This window comes from Platalea leucorodia, assembly GCF_965183815.1.
Source record: "Platalea leucorodia genome assembly, chromosome: 2".
NCBI classification, from domain to species: domain Eukaryota; kingdom Metazoa; phylum Chordata; class Aves; order Pelecaniformes; family Threskiornithidae; genus Platalea; species Platalea leucorodia.
Window position 1 is genome coordinate 24,119,376 of NC_138824.1, and position 17,038 is coordinate 24,136,413.

General features: G+C 49.8%; 1 protein-coding gene across 2 annotated transcripts; it reads left to right on the forward strand.

Moving 5' to 3' along the window:
- The first annotated feature begins 115 nt into the window (after positions 1 to 115).
- Positions 116 to 13,146, forward strand: ALOX5AP (arachidonate 5-lipoxygenase activating protein). Of its 2 annotated transcripts, none has more exons than XM_082304730.1 (6): positions 116 to 190; positions 3,891 to 4,012; positions 9,209 to 9,308; positions 10,518 to 10,588; positions 11,548 to 11,629; positions 12,273 to 13,146. In XM_082304730.1, exons 2-6 carry the CDS (start codon positions 3,943 to 3,945, stop codon positions 12,433 to 12,435), a joined length of 486 nt encoding a protein of 161 aa, XP_082160856.1. In that variant the 5' UTR covers positions 116 to 190; positions 3,891 to 3,942; the 3' UTR covers positions 12,436 to 13,146. The 2 variants fall into 2 exon arrangements, with proteins under 2 accessions (XP_082160856.1, XP_082160855.1); XM_082304729.1 differs by having other exon boundaries at positions 167 to 204.
- Positions 13,147 to 17,038: the final 3,892 nt, after the last annotated feature.

Genomic DNA, 17,038 nt, shown 5'->3' on the forward strand with positions numbered 1-17,038 from the left:
GTGGCACTCTGCTCCCACGGTGTCATTCTCTTGGCCGTGCAAAATGAAGACAGCATTTAAAAAACCACAGCGTTGCCCTTTTCTTCATGTTGCACTTCATGTTTCCAGCTTCGTTCATACTCTCCTTTGGGGTTTTGTCAGGCTTTGGAAAGGAAAGGCTGTGATGCTGAACAGACTTACGTGACGGCAGGTAGTCACACACACGTATGTATATGAATGATATATTTGGTGGTTCTGTGGCGCTTCAAGTTTTCAAAGCACTGTGCTAATATTAACCAACTAGTCCAAGGGGCTTGTGTCCCATTGCATTTATGATAAAGCATGACAGCTGTGTGTTACCTGACATTTATATATAGGAACTTCACAGGAGCAGCTTTTATTTTATTAGGACACACACTTTCATTGGGGTCCTTGCAGCCGAGCACTGAGCAGAGTGCGTGAGAAGAGATGAACATCCTAAAAGATATTTATAGATCTGTGTTCCCAGTCCTTCCCTCTTCAGCATGAAAGCAATTGCACGGAAGGATTATTTTGACTGGCTGTTCAAGATCTCCAGAGGAGGAGATTAATGTGCGGGAAGCCTTGCCGCGCAACTGGAAAAGCTCGCTGGCTTTGCACATTTTCATGGGCTTCATGGCTCACTGTGTCAAGGTTATCGTCCTCAGACAGGAAGATGTGGATTTCCAATAGCAACGCAGCAAGCAGAAGGGCTGGGGTCTGACAGCAGCTGCTGAAGTGCAGAATTATCTGTGCCTGGAGAGCACGACTGCAACTGGGGGTTACAGCGGAGGCAGGCACCTTTCCACCTTTTTTTTTTCCCTACCTGAGAAAAATCCCCTATTTCAAATGGCCAGGTGGGATATGATGGAGGTGTTTTGTACCAATCTTTCTCCCAGGTGGACTGTGTTCTCAGGTGGTGCCAACTTTGCCTGACTCAGGCAGTGATTCTGTGGGTACCCCACAAAAACGGAGGCAAGAGCCACCCAGATGTTTAGGTCTCAGGGAGAGGGAACAGTTTAATATGTAGGTATGGCAGAAGCTGTTTGCAGAGTCATTTTGGCTCCACCTTAGCCCTCCCTTGCCAAGGCCATTCCCCAAATTGCAAAAAAATTGCTAGAACCTCCTTCCATCCTGCAGCTACTCCAGTGCCAAGGGGTACGAAAAGATAATACTCCCTCCCCAGGGGGTTTCTGCTCTGTCCAACCATATTTACAACAGTGTTGCTCTGCCTTGGTAAAGGGACGGGTCTTCTTCGGTGTCTCTCATACCCTCTTGATTTCTTCTGCTTTTCCTTAAGCAGAGCCCTCGGAGTGATGTTGCACTTAGAAAATCCCCCCAAAACTTGCAGTTCTTTATTTTAAGGCAGCCGTACCAAACAAATTCTTGCTGGCAAAGCTTTTTTTCTCCCTGCACACCCAGAAATCAGCTCAGCAAGCCCTGGAGTTGATGTTGTGGGGGTTTTTTTTGCAAGGAGGAGGGTGAAGCCCTGTTTTCCTCCACACAAATGCGACAGATGACTTTGGAGCAAGTCTCAGCAAGAGGAAGTAATGGGCTTGGTTTCCAGTGAAGCGCTGGTGCTGCCGGTGGGTGCGGCGGCACCGAGCGGTGCCAAGGGACAGACGGGAATTGGAAGGGGCAGAGCAGAAGACAAAGCAGGGACGAGGATGTGCTGAGAGGCACTGGGCGGCAGGAAAGCAAAGAGGTGGAAAACAAAGAGCAGGACAAGGAGAAAGCGAAGGCATCAGCAGCCCAGCCCTTGCAACCTGGCCTGCACATGGAGGGTTTTTTGTGTTTTCTTGGCATTACAGCAACTTCAGACCTTAGCAGCCTGATTCCTACCCCCTTTAATACGAGACTCCTGCCAAACTGAAGCCACCTTTGGGAAGTCTTTGAAAGCAAGGAAGCGTGTGCATTTTCATGGCAAGTTGGAGGAGATCTCGGAGCAGGCTCATCTGCTTTTGCTACCCCTTGTACAAGCAAGCCTCAAGCTGCCTGGTAGGTTTACACCGGTGTAAAACAGGGAGAAGAAAGAGAAGGATCAGTGCCTACTGTGGGAGGACGGCTGGGATTTGTCCTGCTGCGGATGCCCTGAGGACCTGTGCTGTCTCCTTCGCCCTCTCCCATCAGCAGCTCCCTCCTGTCTGCCTGTGTCCATGCACAGGTCCTTTCTTTACAGCCATGGCACCGGTCTCCACTTCGACAATATTCCTCTTTTGACTTAATTCCGTAACTGCTTTTAGGTGATAGGTTTTCCTCTTCAGGAGATTAGTAGAAGCTTAGCATTAAATACCATCCTTAAATACCAGCTATGATCCTATGCTCAGTAGACCACAGAACATAAACTTTGATGCTCAGGTAAGAAAAGGCCATTTTGTGGGGAAAAAGAAAACTTCAGTCCTAATAAAAGCATTTGGCCTAATAAAAGGCCAAATCTCAACCTAGATACTATTTATGGCCTTACTGCTCACACAGTTGTGTCTGCATGGACTATAGGGAAAGTATCTTAGAGAGACAGCCGCCTTCTCTTAAGTTAGCAGAAGGTCACAACTCAAAATGTTAATCACTTACCTCTAAGCCAGCATGTTTCTATATATTTGCTTGTACCCAAAGTACCTGAGAATTTTCCATACCTAAGAGTACAGAGTATAATAATTTGCATGATAGAGAGACTGGATAAAAACACAGCTGTAGGTAAATGTGTCGCCATTGAACAAGATGGATTTTGCAGCTTGGCACCTGCTGGGAAGTCCTACCAGGCAGAGTCCCATCCAGAGAGAGGTAACTAGTTATCCGGCTGTGGTTTGGATGCTGGGCGGCACTCAGACTTTCTGGATAGCATCTGGTGGAATACAGACAGACAGACAGACAGACAGATGGGGCAAAAGTTGTCCAGGGCTCAGTTCAGTGAAAATGTTACTTGTATTAGTGTTAAATCCCTACTAAAGGTAAGGATTTTTCTTAAGGCTTTTCCCCATCAGAACATCGGCAAATGAGAGCAGAATGATTATGGCTGGTGAGTGATGTGCAGTTTGGATGAGGATGCTTTTGCAGCGATCTGACAGAAGCTGTGGCACTTTCTGCAGCCATCCAACACCGCAGTCTGTGCTTCCCTGCCATCTCTGTCGCGGGGTTGAAGCCAAGGCGTGAACATGCTGCAGCAATTATGTTCAGCTGTATTGGGCTCAGATTGCTAAAATTGGGGTACAATTGCAAAGTCTGAGCCTGTAAAATGTTGAATGCTGGCAGCTGTCACTGTCTTGCAGGGAGTTCTTTGTCAGGGAAAAGATGCAGGATCCGTCCCTGGTAATGAAAGACATTTTTGTGCCCACCCGCGATGCTCAGAGCATTTGCATACTGCCCATTCAAATATGCCAGATGGATCAGGAGCTTTTGCTTGTGACCTGGAGACATGGAGTCTCCTCACTGGTGAGGCTGATGGAGATGTGACCAGGGAGGGCACGCGTCTGAGAGCAGCAGCGTTACTGAGACTCACCAACATTATTTCTCCTCCCAGCTATTTGTGGGGTGGTCGGACACTTGCAGGCAATGACGTGATAGCCTGACTGGTCTCTTCCAGTCTTTCCGCTGTTCCACACAGCTAGCCAAATGCTCAGACATACTTTAGATATCAAGGTTGTTATTTTGCTCCTGTGCAGGAAGGGCAATAGATACCTGCCCACGTTGTATATCCTCTTAGATCACAGACATATAATCTCTTGTTTCTCTGGGCTTCATCTGTATACGATGAGTGAGCGAGCGAGGGAGTCTGTGGCTGTGTTGCTCTGACAGGCGCCCGAGCGCAGGGTGCTGCCACTCTCCTGTGAGACCATAGGAAGTGTTTCACGATTCAAGATAAGAAAGACCTTCACTTCCTCCTTCTGCGCTTGCAGGGCTGAGCTGCCGCCGAGGCTACACCATCCACCCCGACAGCCCACTCGCAGAATGGACCAGGAAACCCTGGGAAGCGTTGTCCTGCTCGCCATCGTCACCTTGATAAGTGTTGTCCAGAACGGTAAGACAAAGATAAGCCTTTATTTAAGGGCTAAAAGGGAGCTGAGAAAAGTTCAGGATAATGTATGCTGATCTGATCTTTGGATAGATAATCTCTGGTTATATGTGCATGTAGTCTTAGGCATGACTTTGGCTTTAGAGATTATCTTCTAAGTGTATAATTTTGCATGCCGTTGTTGCAGTATCTTGGCAGTCACATGGTCCTACTCTGTGATATTCTAGAGTGAGTTTGTTGTACACATGTCAGCTAATGAAAGGACTAATATGCTGGGGTACCCTGTGACAATATGCATTTCCATTTGATGACTGAGACCTCCTTTCCTGGCTAAAGTCCCTAATGTGGGCAGCCAGGGGGTTGCTGTCCAGCCGGAGCCCTGCCGCCATGGGCAGGGGCCAGGGCTCTGGGGGGCTGCGATGGGTCAGACCTTTGCATGGAGCTGAGCGAAAGGGGCAAAACTGCACCGACTCATCGGAGGAGTCTGTTGGGGTTATTTGTAGGCAGGCAGCTCTTCTGCTTTCCTGCGTCTCCAGGTCCTACAGTCCAACTAATCTCAATTAACTGCAGTCCCAAGAACACTGCGCATTTCCTGCGAGGGAGAACTTTCCTTTTTTAGCTCTTGTTCAGACCTCTATAGTCCCTACTATTCTTCAGAATTTTTAAAATAAAACAACAAGTTTCTCTCTTGTGCAAATCTGGTTTTAACTTGATCGTTGTCTCTTACAAATACTTAATCATGCTGAAAAGCAGGAAATTCTCCCCAGAATGCAGAGAAGGGAGTGAGTTTTGCCACAGCTGCACTGAGATCGCCCAGGTTCAAGGACAGTCAGCAGTGGGATGGGGGGCTGGTGCAAATGCTCGAAATCTTCTGTGAAGGCTTCTTGGTATGAATGGGAGATTCCCACTGAGCGCAAGCCCCACGTTCGGTCTTAGGAAATGGGCTATTGTTGGGCTGCAGCAGAGAGGGGAAGTGGTGGGAGCCTCAATATAAGCCTGGCTGCCAGAGAGTGAAAAAAAAGAGATACAGGCTAGTTTAGTTTTGACATAGGCACTAAACGCCACATCATTTAACCCAATGCTGTTTTTTGGTGAATGCACAGTGTGAGACGTCACCAGAATACAGCACGTTGAGATCAGAGAACATAGCTCAATTAAAAAAATGTGTCAAATATACATTTCTTGCTATTTAACCAGATGACTTTATATACAGTTTTTTCCTCTCACTCTCAAACTCGGGCACTTGCCTTCTAGCCTGACACACACTTTCACCTCACAGAAATCTGTCTCTGAGATTATTGACCCAACTGCTGCAAACGGGCAGCGCAGCACTTGGCAGAGGACTTAGCATGCCAGCACGCGTGGCACACAGCCCTAAACCATGATTTCAGACCTTGCGTCATCTGATTTCCTCCTCCCAAGCTTTCTGTCTAGAAAGACCCAACTGATATGCAGTCCCTGCAACAAATGCAATACTTAAGGCAGCAGAAATGCTTGTCAAGGGATATCAGTTGTACTGAACTCTTGCTATGGCTCTGGTTCAGCAAAGCACTTGGGCATCTGCTTGGCTGTCTTTAAGTACCTGAAGTCAATACCATGTCAATTCAGGTTTATATGCTTTTCTGCATCTGGTGCAGAATTAGAAAACAGCTTGGGTGAATTCCCGAAGCCGGAGGTGGTCTGTGGTGCTGCCCCAGTCTGACGTCCGTTTATTGTCACCTTGTTTGTGTCAGGAATCTCCATATCTTACAAAATGACTTGCATGGCTGGATGCCACTGAGTCACACATGTAGCTTTAGGTTTTGTTCTTGCATCAGAGAGATGTTGCAATTTAGCAGCTTTCAGGGCAAATCAGTGGTCATTGCTGAGCAGATCGGGACAGAGGAAGCAAAGCGAAGTCAACGGAAAGACGGGGCAACCTGCATGTTTGCCAGCACTCGCTAGGTTGGCGCTTCAGTGCACGATGTCTGTTGGCATGAACTTCTGAAACAACCAGGCTTGGATTGAACTCTTGTACATTAACTTAATCAGAGTGGGACTGCAGTGGTTCAGGCTCAGGGAAGCCTGTGCAGCCCTGGAGCCTCAGGGCATCATCTCCTGGTGCAGCTAAGCTGAATTAAACCCCTCAGCTCCAGCCCTGCTTCAATCACTCATCTTATGCCAGATGATTGTGAAATCACCCTCTTGCCTTGAGGTTCAGAGTAAAGAGCAGGAAATATAACCACGGTGTTGCAAGCTGCTTCACGCTGTAGTCTCCTGTTTCCCCCAAGCGAGGTTAACAGGAGCCCAATGTTGCTGAGATGTGAGCACAGACCCGTGGCGAGGTCCACCCCTGGATGTGATCTGTCAGCTCTGCTCTGGTCCTTTGCAGAGCTTCAGCCTGGCTGAGCCTCAGGCAGCCAGGACCCACCTCTTGGGTTGCCTTCTGGGGAGATTTTGGGAGCCTGCAGGGTACGTGAGGTTGACAGGGCTAAGAAGCCACAGAACTGGGGAGTCACATTCAGGGTGAAAAGCTCACTTGAAGCAGGAGGCTCTACCTCTCCATATGATGGTGAGATGCTGGGTTCCCTTCCGATTCACTGCCCTCACCTTGGGGGTCCACGTGGCCCTCAGGAAATACAGCTGCTGCAGTGGGTTGGAGGTGATCAACCCAAGCATTTTCTCTTGCGAGGAGGTGGACATCTCATGTGAGGTGGTCGTCTAAGCTGTTTCTTGAGTCAATGGAGAAAGATCAGCGCTTCAGTGGGGTGGTTTCTCTCATGCCAGTAGCTCTCTGAGGGATGGATTGACCTCTGGAGGTGCCTTTCCTCTGTTTCTCTCTGTTACCCACTGTTTATGGAAGGAAAACATCCATCTTCCCAACACTTCTCAATGTCTCACAAGTGAGGCGAGACAAAGCCTGCTCCTCATCCATGGTGCAGGTGTACTTGATAACCTACCTCTGTCCTTTGCCCTAATGCCCAGTCCGTTGACCAAAAAGATCCATACACCATGTCAGAGATGGCAAGAGTTTCCAGGACAGATGCCTGAACCTCCACAGCCAGATCCTTCCCAGGAGACCCAGCACCTCCATGCCTGCCCAGCCCTGATCCCAGAGACTGTGCACCAGGAGTGTCACCACTAGCACCTCCAAGTTCTTGACCTCAGTGACCACCGTCACACTGGGCATGTCTGGGTTCAGCCTGGTGGCTCTCGGCATCGTGGAGCCTCTCTGCAGCACCACACTGGCATTTGGAGAGTGGCGGCACCTGTGGCAGCATGGAGGGAGATATATGTAGCTTACTCTTGGCTTTCTCTGAAGCTGTGGCATCTTCTAGTGATTTCACGTACTTGCTAAAAGGAAAGGAGGAGGTATACTACATATCTCAGTGAGGCCATGCAGTCCCAGACCTGCAGGAAGTGGTTTCCCATCACAGCAGCTTTGCACTGTACAGCAAATTGCCATCCAACCTAGTCCTCTTCAACTAGGTCCTCTTAGAGGCCATCGGCAGTTTAATAACCCCATGCCAAAGGCTGGGGTGGCGTGCAGATGGAGATGCCGGGAGCTCTCGGTGGCTGTGCTGTCTGCTCTGGGTCCCCCAGGGCCAGCTCCTCCAGGAGCCGGCCAGTGCACCGCACTGGTGGCAGTGGGAGGGTCTGCAGCCTGGGTCAGAGGGGGGACGGTGGCTTAAAGCACTGCGGGAATTTCTGAAGAAAGGCTGTATGTGCCCAGGGAATCACTCAATACTGGACGGCAAAAAACTCAGTAGCTTTTAGTGAAGGCAATGGAAGTACAAAAGACCTACTCACAGCACCAGTGAGGGGAAAAGAGAGGTAACTCTTCAGATTCCAGGGATGAAAACCTGCAGCTTATCAAGTTACACTTCTATTGTTATATTAATGTATTTCCTGATGGGTTATCTTTTATACATATCTTTGGCTAATATTCTAAACCATAGAGTGATTGGGGTACACTGAGATAGGATGCACAATAATACAAAGCTTGCAGCTTGTAGCCTGTCTGGGCTCTGACTGGTGTATTTAGACGCATGATTGATGGTCTCTGGTTTAGTGTCATCAGATAAAACGTGTTTGTCAAGTGCATGATACATTATCTTGTGGTGCTGCATTTTTGCAGCAGCTAAGACCCTGACACAGTGCTGTTGCTTAAAAGGAAGATACACACAAGATGGACACATAGAGATCAGCCATCAGGACCAGGTTTTCAATGGGCCTTTCTGGAAAATGAACCAGCCCTGCAGGAGAGTGAGAATTGGGTTTGGCAGCTCTGTCTAGAAAGCTTTTTTCCCACTGGGGGCACAAGGGGCTGAGTCTGGGCTGTACTTCTGCAGCAGACAGAGGTGAGGGCTGCCAGAAGTGCACTGCGGGGATGAAGCAAGGCTCAGAGGTGAGAGCCTGCTGCCAGTCACGTACAAACACATGGGGATGTCTGAGGTCACATTACACCGTGCCCTTGCACAGAGCGGTTGGTTACACCACGGTGGCAGAACAAGCACGCTGGCCACATCCTCTACTCTGCCCTGGTGAGACCCCACCTGGAGCACTGCGTCCAGCTCTGGGGTCCTCAGCACAGGAAGGACATGGACCTGTTGGAGCGGGTCCAGAGGAGGGCCACAGAAATGATCAGAGGGATGGAGCACCTCTGCTATGAGGAAAGGCTGAGAGAGCTGGGGTTGTTCAGCCTGGAGAAGAGAAGGCTGCGGGAAGACCTTATTGCAGCCTTTCAGTACTTTAAGGGGACCTACAAGAAAGATGGGGACAGACTTTTTAACAAGGTCAGCTGCGACAGGACAAGGGGTAATGGTTTAAACTAATAGAGGGTAGATTTAGACTAGACATAAGGAAAAAAATTTTCACGATGAGGGTGGTGAGACACCGGAACAGGTTGCCCAGAGAGGTGGTAGATGCCCCATCCTTGGAAACATTCAAGGTCAGGTTGGACGGGGCTCTGAGCAACCTGATCTAGTTGAACATGTCCCTGCTCATTGCAGGGGGGATGGACTAGATGACCTTTAAAGGTCCCTTCCAACCCAAAGCATTCTATGATTCTATGATTCTATGATCCTGCACCTCCTCACATCTGCGTCCTCTCCTGCCATCCAGCCTGGATGCTCATGAGAACAGAGCTGAGCCCACAAAGCCCAGCTCCTGCAATATCTCCAAATTACATTTCAGATTGAACACTTTGTGGTTTTTTAACAGCTTTTTTTGCTAGCAAAGTGGAGCATGAAAGCAAACACTGCAACGGCAAGGGGTTCCAGCGGCTGGGATCCTCCGCCTTTGACCGTGTCTACACTGCCAAGTGAGTAGGCAAGCCCTGAGGAGACAGTGGGGCAGAGCAGGGTTCATCTCTCTTTTCATTAGGGTTTAATCCAAAGCCTTTTGGGGTCCAGACTTTGCTCTGCAGTCCCACTGCTGGGTGCATTGCAGCAGCGTTTAAACCCATGGTTCTCCAGTATGTTTGCTGGTGAACCCAGCTCCTTTCTGGACACCAGGTGCTGTATTTATATTGAACTTGCAGCCCTTATGTCTATTATGTCCCTTCATTTGGGAGCCCATTCACCCAGCAGTAGCTAATGCTGGAAGTGTGATACAAGCACAGGCAGTGTCCCAAGGGCACTGCGGCTCAAAAGGAAAGAGCAAGTGGAGACATGCTGACTTGCCGAGGAGCAGGTTGGTGGCAGAGCTTGTACAAACCCCTCGGTCCCCGGGCAGCTCCCTCGGCACATGGCTCTCCGCTTCTCCGCCACATCAGTACCTCTTCTCTTTGACATCCCTTCAGGGAGAACAGAGGGAAAATTAATTCCAACCCAGAAGAGAAAAGAACATAAAATATTTTTTATTACCCATGAAGTACTGATGATGTGCTTGAAACTGGATGGGATGTCCAAGTGCTGCCCTTCACAGGTGTGCAACCTCTGCCAAGGGCAGAATGCTTCCCCCTTGGAAAGCACTCCCAGCCGAAAGAGGCAGCTGGAAATCACTCCTGCTCCCCTGCAAAGACACATGTTAACTCTGTGAGACACTCTTATTTGCAGTACGATTCTCCTTTTGTTGGTTTCATGCATCTTTCAATACAACTAAGTTGATTAATATGACTTAATTACAAGGATTTTCCAAACCAATAAAGCACACAGCATCTATTGTACACGTGCCATGATCAAACAGGTTAGAGGAGGAAAGTGGCTTTCACAAGTGCCAGGCATGTGCGCCGGATGGTTTGTTTTCCTCATCAGGCAGAACAAAGCCATCCATTATCCGGGTGAGGACACAGGGAAGCAGACCTGCGGGCGAGGCAGCCGCTGTGTTCGGGCACGGACACGGCAGCCAGCCCCAGCAGCTGCCTGCCGCATGCAGGTCGGGGGTCTCCCACCACTCTGGGGTAAAAGCCCACTCGCAGCAGCGTTAGCGCAGCCCAAATTCACACCCTACCATCCCTTGCTGGTGAAACATGTTGATTTTGTTTCTATTTCCCTGTGTTCTGATTTCTCTCTGATAAATTCCTTTCTAGCCAGAACTGCGGACACGCGTACCCTACATTTCTGGCTGTGCTTTGGTGCGCTGGCCTTCTCTGCAGCCAAGGTAACACACAGGTTTTTTCCCTCTTCAACCTTCCACCACTTTCAGCAAGGGATGGCAAGCGCTTCGGAGGTTACACTTCCCAGGACCAAATTCTCCCGCAGCCAGGGGACCAGTCTTACCCGGCTGTCCTGCAGCTACCCATGCTGTTTAATTAGCAGCACACTCCCTGGCATGGTTTATGCCAAAAAACGTGTTCCCAGACACCATTCAGGACAGTCTGGGCCAGGGACATTTCCCATAAAGGCATTATGGATGAGATCCCGCTGGTTTGGGTGGAGGGTTTAGTACTTGGATGCTGGATACCACGTTATTCACCCTCGGGACTGGAAATGGACTCATTTGATTAAACTGCCAGAGCTGCCAGCCCTTCCCAGTGCTGAGGACAGCCCAGGAGTATTTACCTGCATTTCTAAATATGATCTCCTTCAATGCAATTTGAGTTGTCCTAAAGTTGAGTACTTTCCTGGGGTTCACGGCAATTCTTTCTGCAAGAGATGAGTTTCTTGACCAGAAGAGGGGCTTTTGCCTGCAGGCATGGGGAACACTGGAATTAGGGGGAAAAAAGGAAAAGCCCCTTTTTATGTGCTCAGAAATTAGTGTTGGACCATAATATAGTCCTCCACCTGCTCCTAGAGAGGTGCATCTATCTACTGCCTTTCATTTCTGGTGAAAGCAGTGCCTGAGATGGCTCCCTCCTTCCTGAGCCCAGCATGACCCACACCGGGCTTCTGCAGCTGCAGGCAGGATTACATCCACAAAGTCTTCAGAAAAGCTGGTGTGAGGGCAAGGAAAGTGCTCTTTTTCCCATGCAAAGGCCTCTGTTCTGCTTCCAATGCTCAACCCATAGCCCAAGGCTGCAGGTTCCCATTTCCCGGTCCAGCTCAGGCAGTAGATGGGGACAGTACGTACAGTGAGACCCGGGCTGGTGTTTGTAACACTTTGTTTTACCCTTTACCCAGCTCCTGCCGCCTTTGCCGGCCTGATGTACTTGTTTGTGAGGCAGAAGTACTTTGTGGGCTACCTCGGGGAAAGGACTCAGAGGTAAGGACTTGCAGAGCCTCTTTACAAAACCCGGGATGCGACAGCAGCGCAGCTGGATGCTGCCACTTCCATGGGCACAGCCGCCGGCTCATGGTGCTGGCTGCGGCGGCTGCTTGCACGGGGTAGTGCAGGAAAGCCCCCTTCTTCTGGGTGTACGGGAGAAGCTGTGGGAGATGCAGGAGGTGCAGCGGCACCGGGGTCGGGGGAGTGGCAGGAACAGAGCAGCTGCTTCAGCAGCTCCTGCTCACAGCCTCTGCAAACTCACATGTTTGCGTGTTTGTGCCACCATTTGCACAAGATCGTCCTTTTATATTAAGAAAGCTCATTAAACACACGTGAAACAAGGATGTCCCACAGCCTGTGATGGCTGAGAAGACATACAAGTCCCTCTGAATAGCCATTTTTGTAAGCAGCAGCCTATGCTGAGCACAGGAGGCCAAATCCAGACCCAAATGGATCCTGAAAATGGCATTTAAGAGCTCGCAGCTGCCTTGCAATTCAAGACAGAGCAGAAATTTGCCCTCTCCATCTCAGCCCCTGAGGTCTTTCAGCTGGTCTCAGTGGCAGAGTCCGAAGTCTGAGGATTTTTCACGTGAGGTGATACACGTTAACAAATTGCTTCCCCCACTTTCTGTCTCCTCAGCACTCCCGGTTACTTGTTTGGAAAGCGCATCATTTTGTTCCTGTTCCTCATGTCCGTGGCTGGAATACTCAACTACTATCTCGTCTTCTTTTTTGGAAGTGACTTTGAAATGTACATAAAAACAATGACCAGCGCGATCTCTCCATTGCTGCTCATCCCCTAGCTCCCTGCAGCACTGCAGGGGTCAGCGTGCTTAATATATTGATACCCAGAAGCAGCCATAATTCAACTGTTTAAGAAATGAACCTGTAACCCTTTTAGATTGCTGTAAATCTCATGCTCGATGGGCTTTGTAGTTTGATTTAACCTTGCTTTTGCTTCAGGAAAAAGATTTATTGCGAGCACTCGACACGCCCACGGAATGGTAACAACTTCCAGTTAATTCTTTAGAGTTTTTACCCTAAACTGCAGCTTGCAAGCTGATTGAGTGACTAGAAGGGACATTGTATGCTTGCTTCAGAACTGCGTTGTACTTAGCGCTTGCCCCAAAACCCAGGAGCCTCTCAGCGTTGTTCCTGACCGATGGCTCCCACAGTTATCCTCATGCACAAGCACAGCCTTTCGCTAACATCCCGCACACCCCTGCCCATGCAAGGGCATGGACCAGCCCCTTCACCTACCCTTTCCCTCCCACTTGTTGATGACCAAGCTCCCGCTGCTTCAGGAGGGGGGAAAATTGGCCCCTGTCTGGTCTTCCTTGATAAATATTCATGTGTGTAAGGCTCCCGACACTGATCTCATTTACACTTCAGCCTTTTTGTTCTCCCGGAGCTGTGGAAAGGGTTCTTGTGTAAAGGAGGAGCTGGTGTATTGACAGTGGGGTCGGTTTTGTTTTGCTTGGCTTTGTTTAATAAAGCAGTCTAAAAGGATGAAATCTGTTGGCTCCCATCTCCTTCGCCTGGTGCATGATCCCGATGCTCCGTGGCTCGACACGGTGAGCGGAGCAAGGGGAGCAGCACCGGGCTCTTTGTGCGAGCCGCTAATCACCCTGGGCATGGCCAAGCAAGGACGCGCCTTTAACAACTCCCTCTCTATTAGCAAGTTCAATTTTCTGCCTCCATGACTAACGATGTGCCCCTACACGTCCGTACCGAGGAGCGGTTTGATTAGAGAAGTGGATCAAGGTAGGCAAACAGGCTGGTGCAATCTTTCTTAAACATTGCTTCCCTAGCAGCGCTTAAGCTCTTAAGCCTGTCTGATTACTGCATGCAGGATGGATAAAGCTGTATTTTATGACTCCTTTGGGAGGGACAGAGACTCCTCGCTACATGAGAAAAGGGTTTACAGAGCTGTTCGCAAAAGGAGGCGCAGAAAGGTGCCTACCTTTGTGCTACACCGAGGCTCGTGGGTTTTGGTCCTGCCCGATGCGTGGCAGAGGCACTTGTGCACAGCTGCTCTCCTGAACACCTGCCTCCACCATCTCTACACCTGACCATTCCCAGTGCCAAAATAACACACACCTTTTTTTCTCTTATCTTCTACAGGAATTTTAGGCATGAAAGATTAGTAATAAGCATATTTATTGCATGATTATTAGCTAATAAATGTTCTCACATGTTAGAATAGGTAGTTAAAAAAAAACCATCTAACTTCCTAACCTATAGCTGATGAGACACCTTATTCCCAGGCACAGCGTTTATGTTCCTTCCCTCCCCTCCTTTCTCAAACCACCCTGACACACTCGAAACCCTGCTTCACACCGTGCTTCTCTGCCACCCTCCTCTCTCTGTAGCTCATCAGCGGCGGTTCATTTGTGGTGGTGACCCACCACCCCTCTGCCCTGTGGGGTCAGCCCACCAAGGGATGGCAGCACCTCAGGAGAGGGGTAACGCCTGCGGTCTGGAGCTGCAGAGCTCTTCTGCATTGCTGGTATCAGCACAGGCTCACGCTGCCACCGGAGTTACCCAGTTCAGAGGAGGAGATGCTCCACCAGCACCACAGTCCCTGCTCTCCAGCCAGTCTGGTTTCCCTGAGGTCTCAGACTTCTTTATGGAGACCATCACTCGTGGGAGGTGGCTCTCCCAACGCTATGTGTCCACCTTGCAGGTCTCCCCAGCTGAACGAGTCTCCCCTGGTGCACTTTTGTCCTCTATAGCAAGAAGAAGCTCACTTGACCTCCTTCTAATGTCTCCTGCTAGCACGAGAAGAGGTGCTCCACCAGCCAACTATAAAGACCAAAAGATTCAAATGTCTATTTTGGGTCAGATAATCCATCCCAGCATGCTCGGGCCTCTTGGGCCTCTCTGTTAACTTGATGGTTTGTTTCTACACAGCTGTATTCAGGTGAGATCAGGTCATCTTCTGAGGGAACTAAGGCCCACCTTTTGCTGTAATAATTTATTTTGCAAGAATATCTCCTACTTACTTCCTCAAAGCCTTTCTGATAACAAAAGAGATGAAAATGTAGGCAAAATCTATTTTCCATCTAGCTATAAATGGTGACAGTATCAGACAAACAGGTGGCACATAAACTGATCACTATGTAAATTCTCTGTGAACGTCACACTGTGTTTTCCATGTTACAGGCAAGCCTTGCGGGTACATTTGCCTTCCCACTCTTTCTGCCAAAGGAAGGCAACATCAGTGCTATTTGGGCTTTCCCCACTGTGTTAGACAACTCCAGTTTTTGTTTTTGGCAGTGAACCCACCCTGATCTGGGCGATACAGTTGCCAGCACCTTGCATACCAGCTACTCAGAAAGCCACAAACATCGGTTCGTTGTGGGAGGGGGGGTTGGACTAGCTGACCTTTAAAGGTCCCTTCCAACTCAAGCCTTCTGTGATTCTGTGATTTATAGATCCACATGCAAAAATACATACACTACTGTAAAAGATGTATGGGCGCACACTGGGGTCACACATGCATGAACTCACTAGGACCTGCTGAGCTGCATTGGATGTGGGGCCATGACTGGTGGCAGAAGTGGCAGTCCCCTCTGACGGCTCCTGTTCAAGGCTGGCTTGCAAACTCCGGGGGTCAGCACCTGTGTTTGGTGCAGCGCACGGCATGGCAGCTCCTGGCCTGGTGGCTGGGGCTATATGTGAACAGCTATCGCTTTCCCATCCTGGTGATTGCACTGATGCCGCTAATTGTCCTGTTTGCCGTGCTGCCAGGCTGCGGGCTTTGCTCCACCAGCGGTGCCCTGGCCCCTTGCGGTGGCGTGCCACCACCACGCCGCGTGGCTCTTTGTGCATCGAAATCCTGGGTACACAAATAAACATATTGTCTGTGTGTGTATACACATAGACACAGTATGTTTGCTTACTATATCCGTACATATATATATAGTAAGTGCTGAGTCATGTGAATGCTAGAGGCTTTTTCAGGGAAGGCAGGGAAGCGGGTTGCTCAGGCACCAGCCCTCTCGCAGCTTGCAGGCTGTGTACATCAGAGACTGCAGAGACTGCTGGAAGCCGGGTTATCGCAGGATGCTTTTGATCTGCTGACAAAGGCCTGGAGTACATACAATATTCCTGCCACAGTAACTGCATCGCCTTCTGCACAGCACTACAACCCTCTAGTGGAAACTCGGCCCTATCGGCACGCCCGTAATTCTGGCCACGGGATGAGCCGTTCCTTTGAGGTTTGAAGCCTGATGGTGATGCAACGGCATCCACATTGCTGAACAGATGCGTTGTTGCTATTGAATGCTATTTTTTATTATTCTGGTATATAGGAGCCCTGCTCCTGAAGCAGAACCCTCATCCTATGCATCACAAAGCGAGCAGCCCGGCTTAGCACAGCATCCAGGCAATCAGATAACATCCAAGTGGGATAAGAAATCAGCGTGCATCACCCACAAGGGTTTCCTGCAGTATTTCACAGATTCCCAGAACTTGCAAAATCGTCCTGTGCAGTATCAGCTCAGTCTGAGTCATGTCTATGCCAAGTCAAGTTTCGGAATGAGTCTCTGAGGATCGGAAGAGCAGTTCTGCTGGTGTGGAGCAAAGACTGGCCCTGGGCAGCTTCCTCAGCTCTCACCTGCTCTGACATTACTTTCTTCTAGCAGAGCAGCTGGTTTAACGTACACAGAAACCTTTCAAATGCCCTGTCAGGGTGGGATGCTAAAAAGCACTGAGCACTGGCCCAAGTCAGTGCTGTGCCTTTTGCAGATCACAGTAGGAGCAGGATTAGGCCGTGCGGGGAATGCTTGGAATTAATCCACCCTTGATAAGTGAAAGGGCAGTACAGAATGAGAATAGTGGTAAAGCCATTCTCTTGGTGATTTTAAATTGGTCTCGTGTCCCAGCCGGAGTGAGCAGGGTGAGCATTCCCATGAAAAAGCCCCTTGCAGAGCCCAGCAGTGCCTGCCCAGCGTCCTTGCAGAGGGCATGCTGACATCTGGGAGGGGAAAGGACCTTGGAGGCTGTGATGTCCCTTTGAGACACCCAGGGGACATGTATGAGCTTCACCATCCCTTTGGGTCATGAAGACTGCTGTCCCCGGGGCTGTCGGGGAGGGTACAGGACACCTCAGCTGTGGCTCCTCTCAAGGCCATTCAGTTCCTCAAGGGATTAGGATGGAGAAGCATCCTCTGCACTACTAACTGGCTGCAGCAGAGAAAGAGCTGCTTTTAGCAGCACTGCCATGAATGCCAGGAAAACACCTCCCATGGAGAGGAACAGCTTGAGCCGGTGCCCAACCTCTGCCCCTCCGTGTACCTGCCCAGGCAGAAGGAGGCTGCGGATGGGAGGGCACCAGCACTGCTCCATCCATCCTGCCTGCCAGAGCATCTCACTGCTCCCAGCCAGCGCGCAGAGACACAA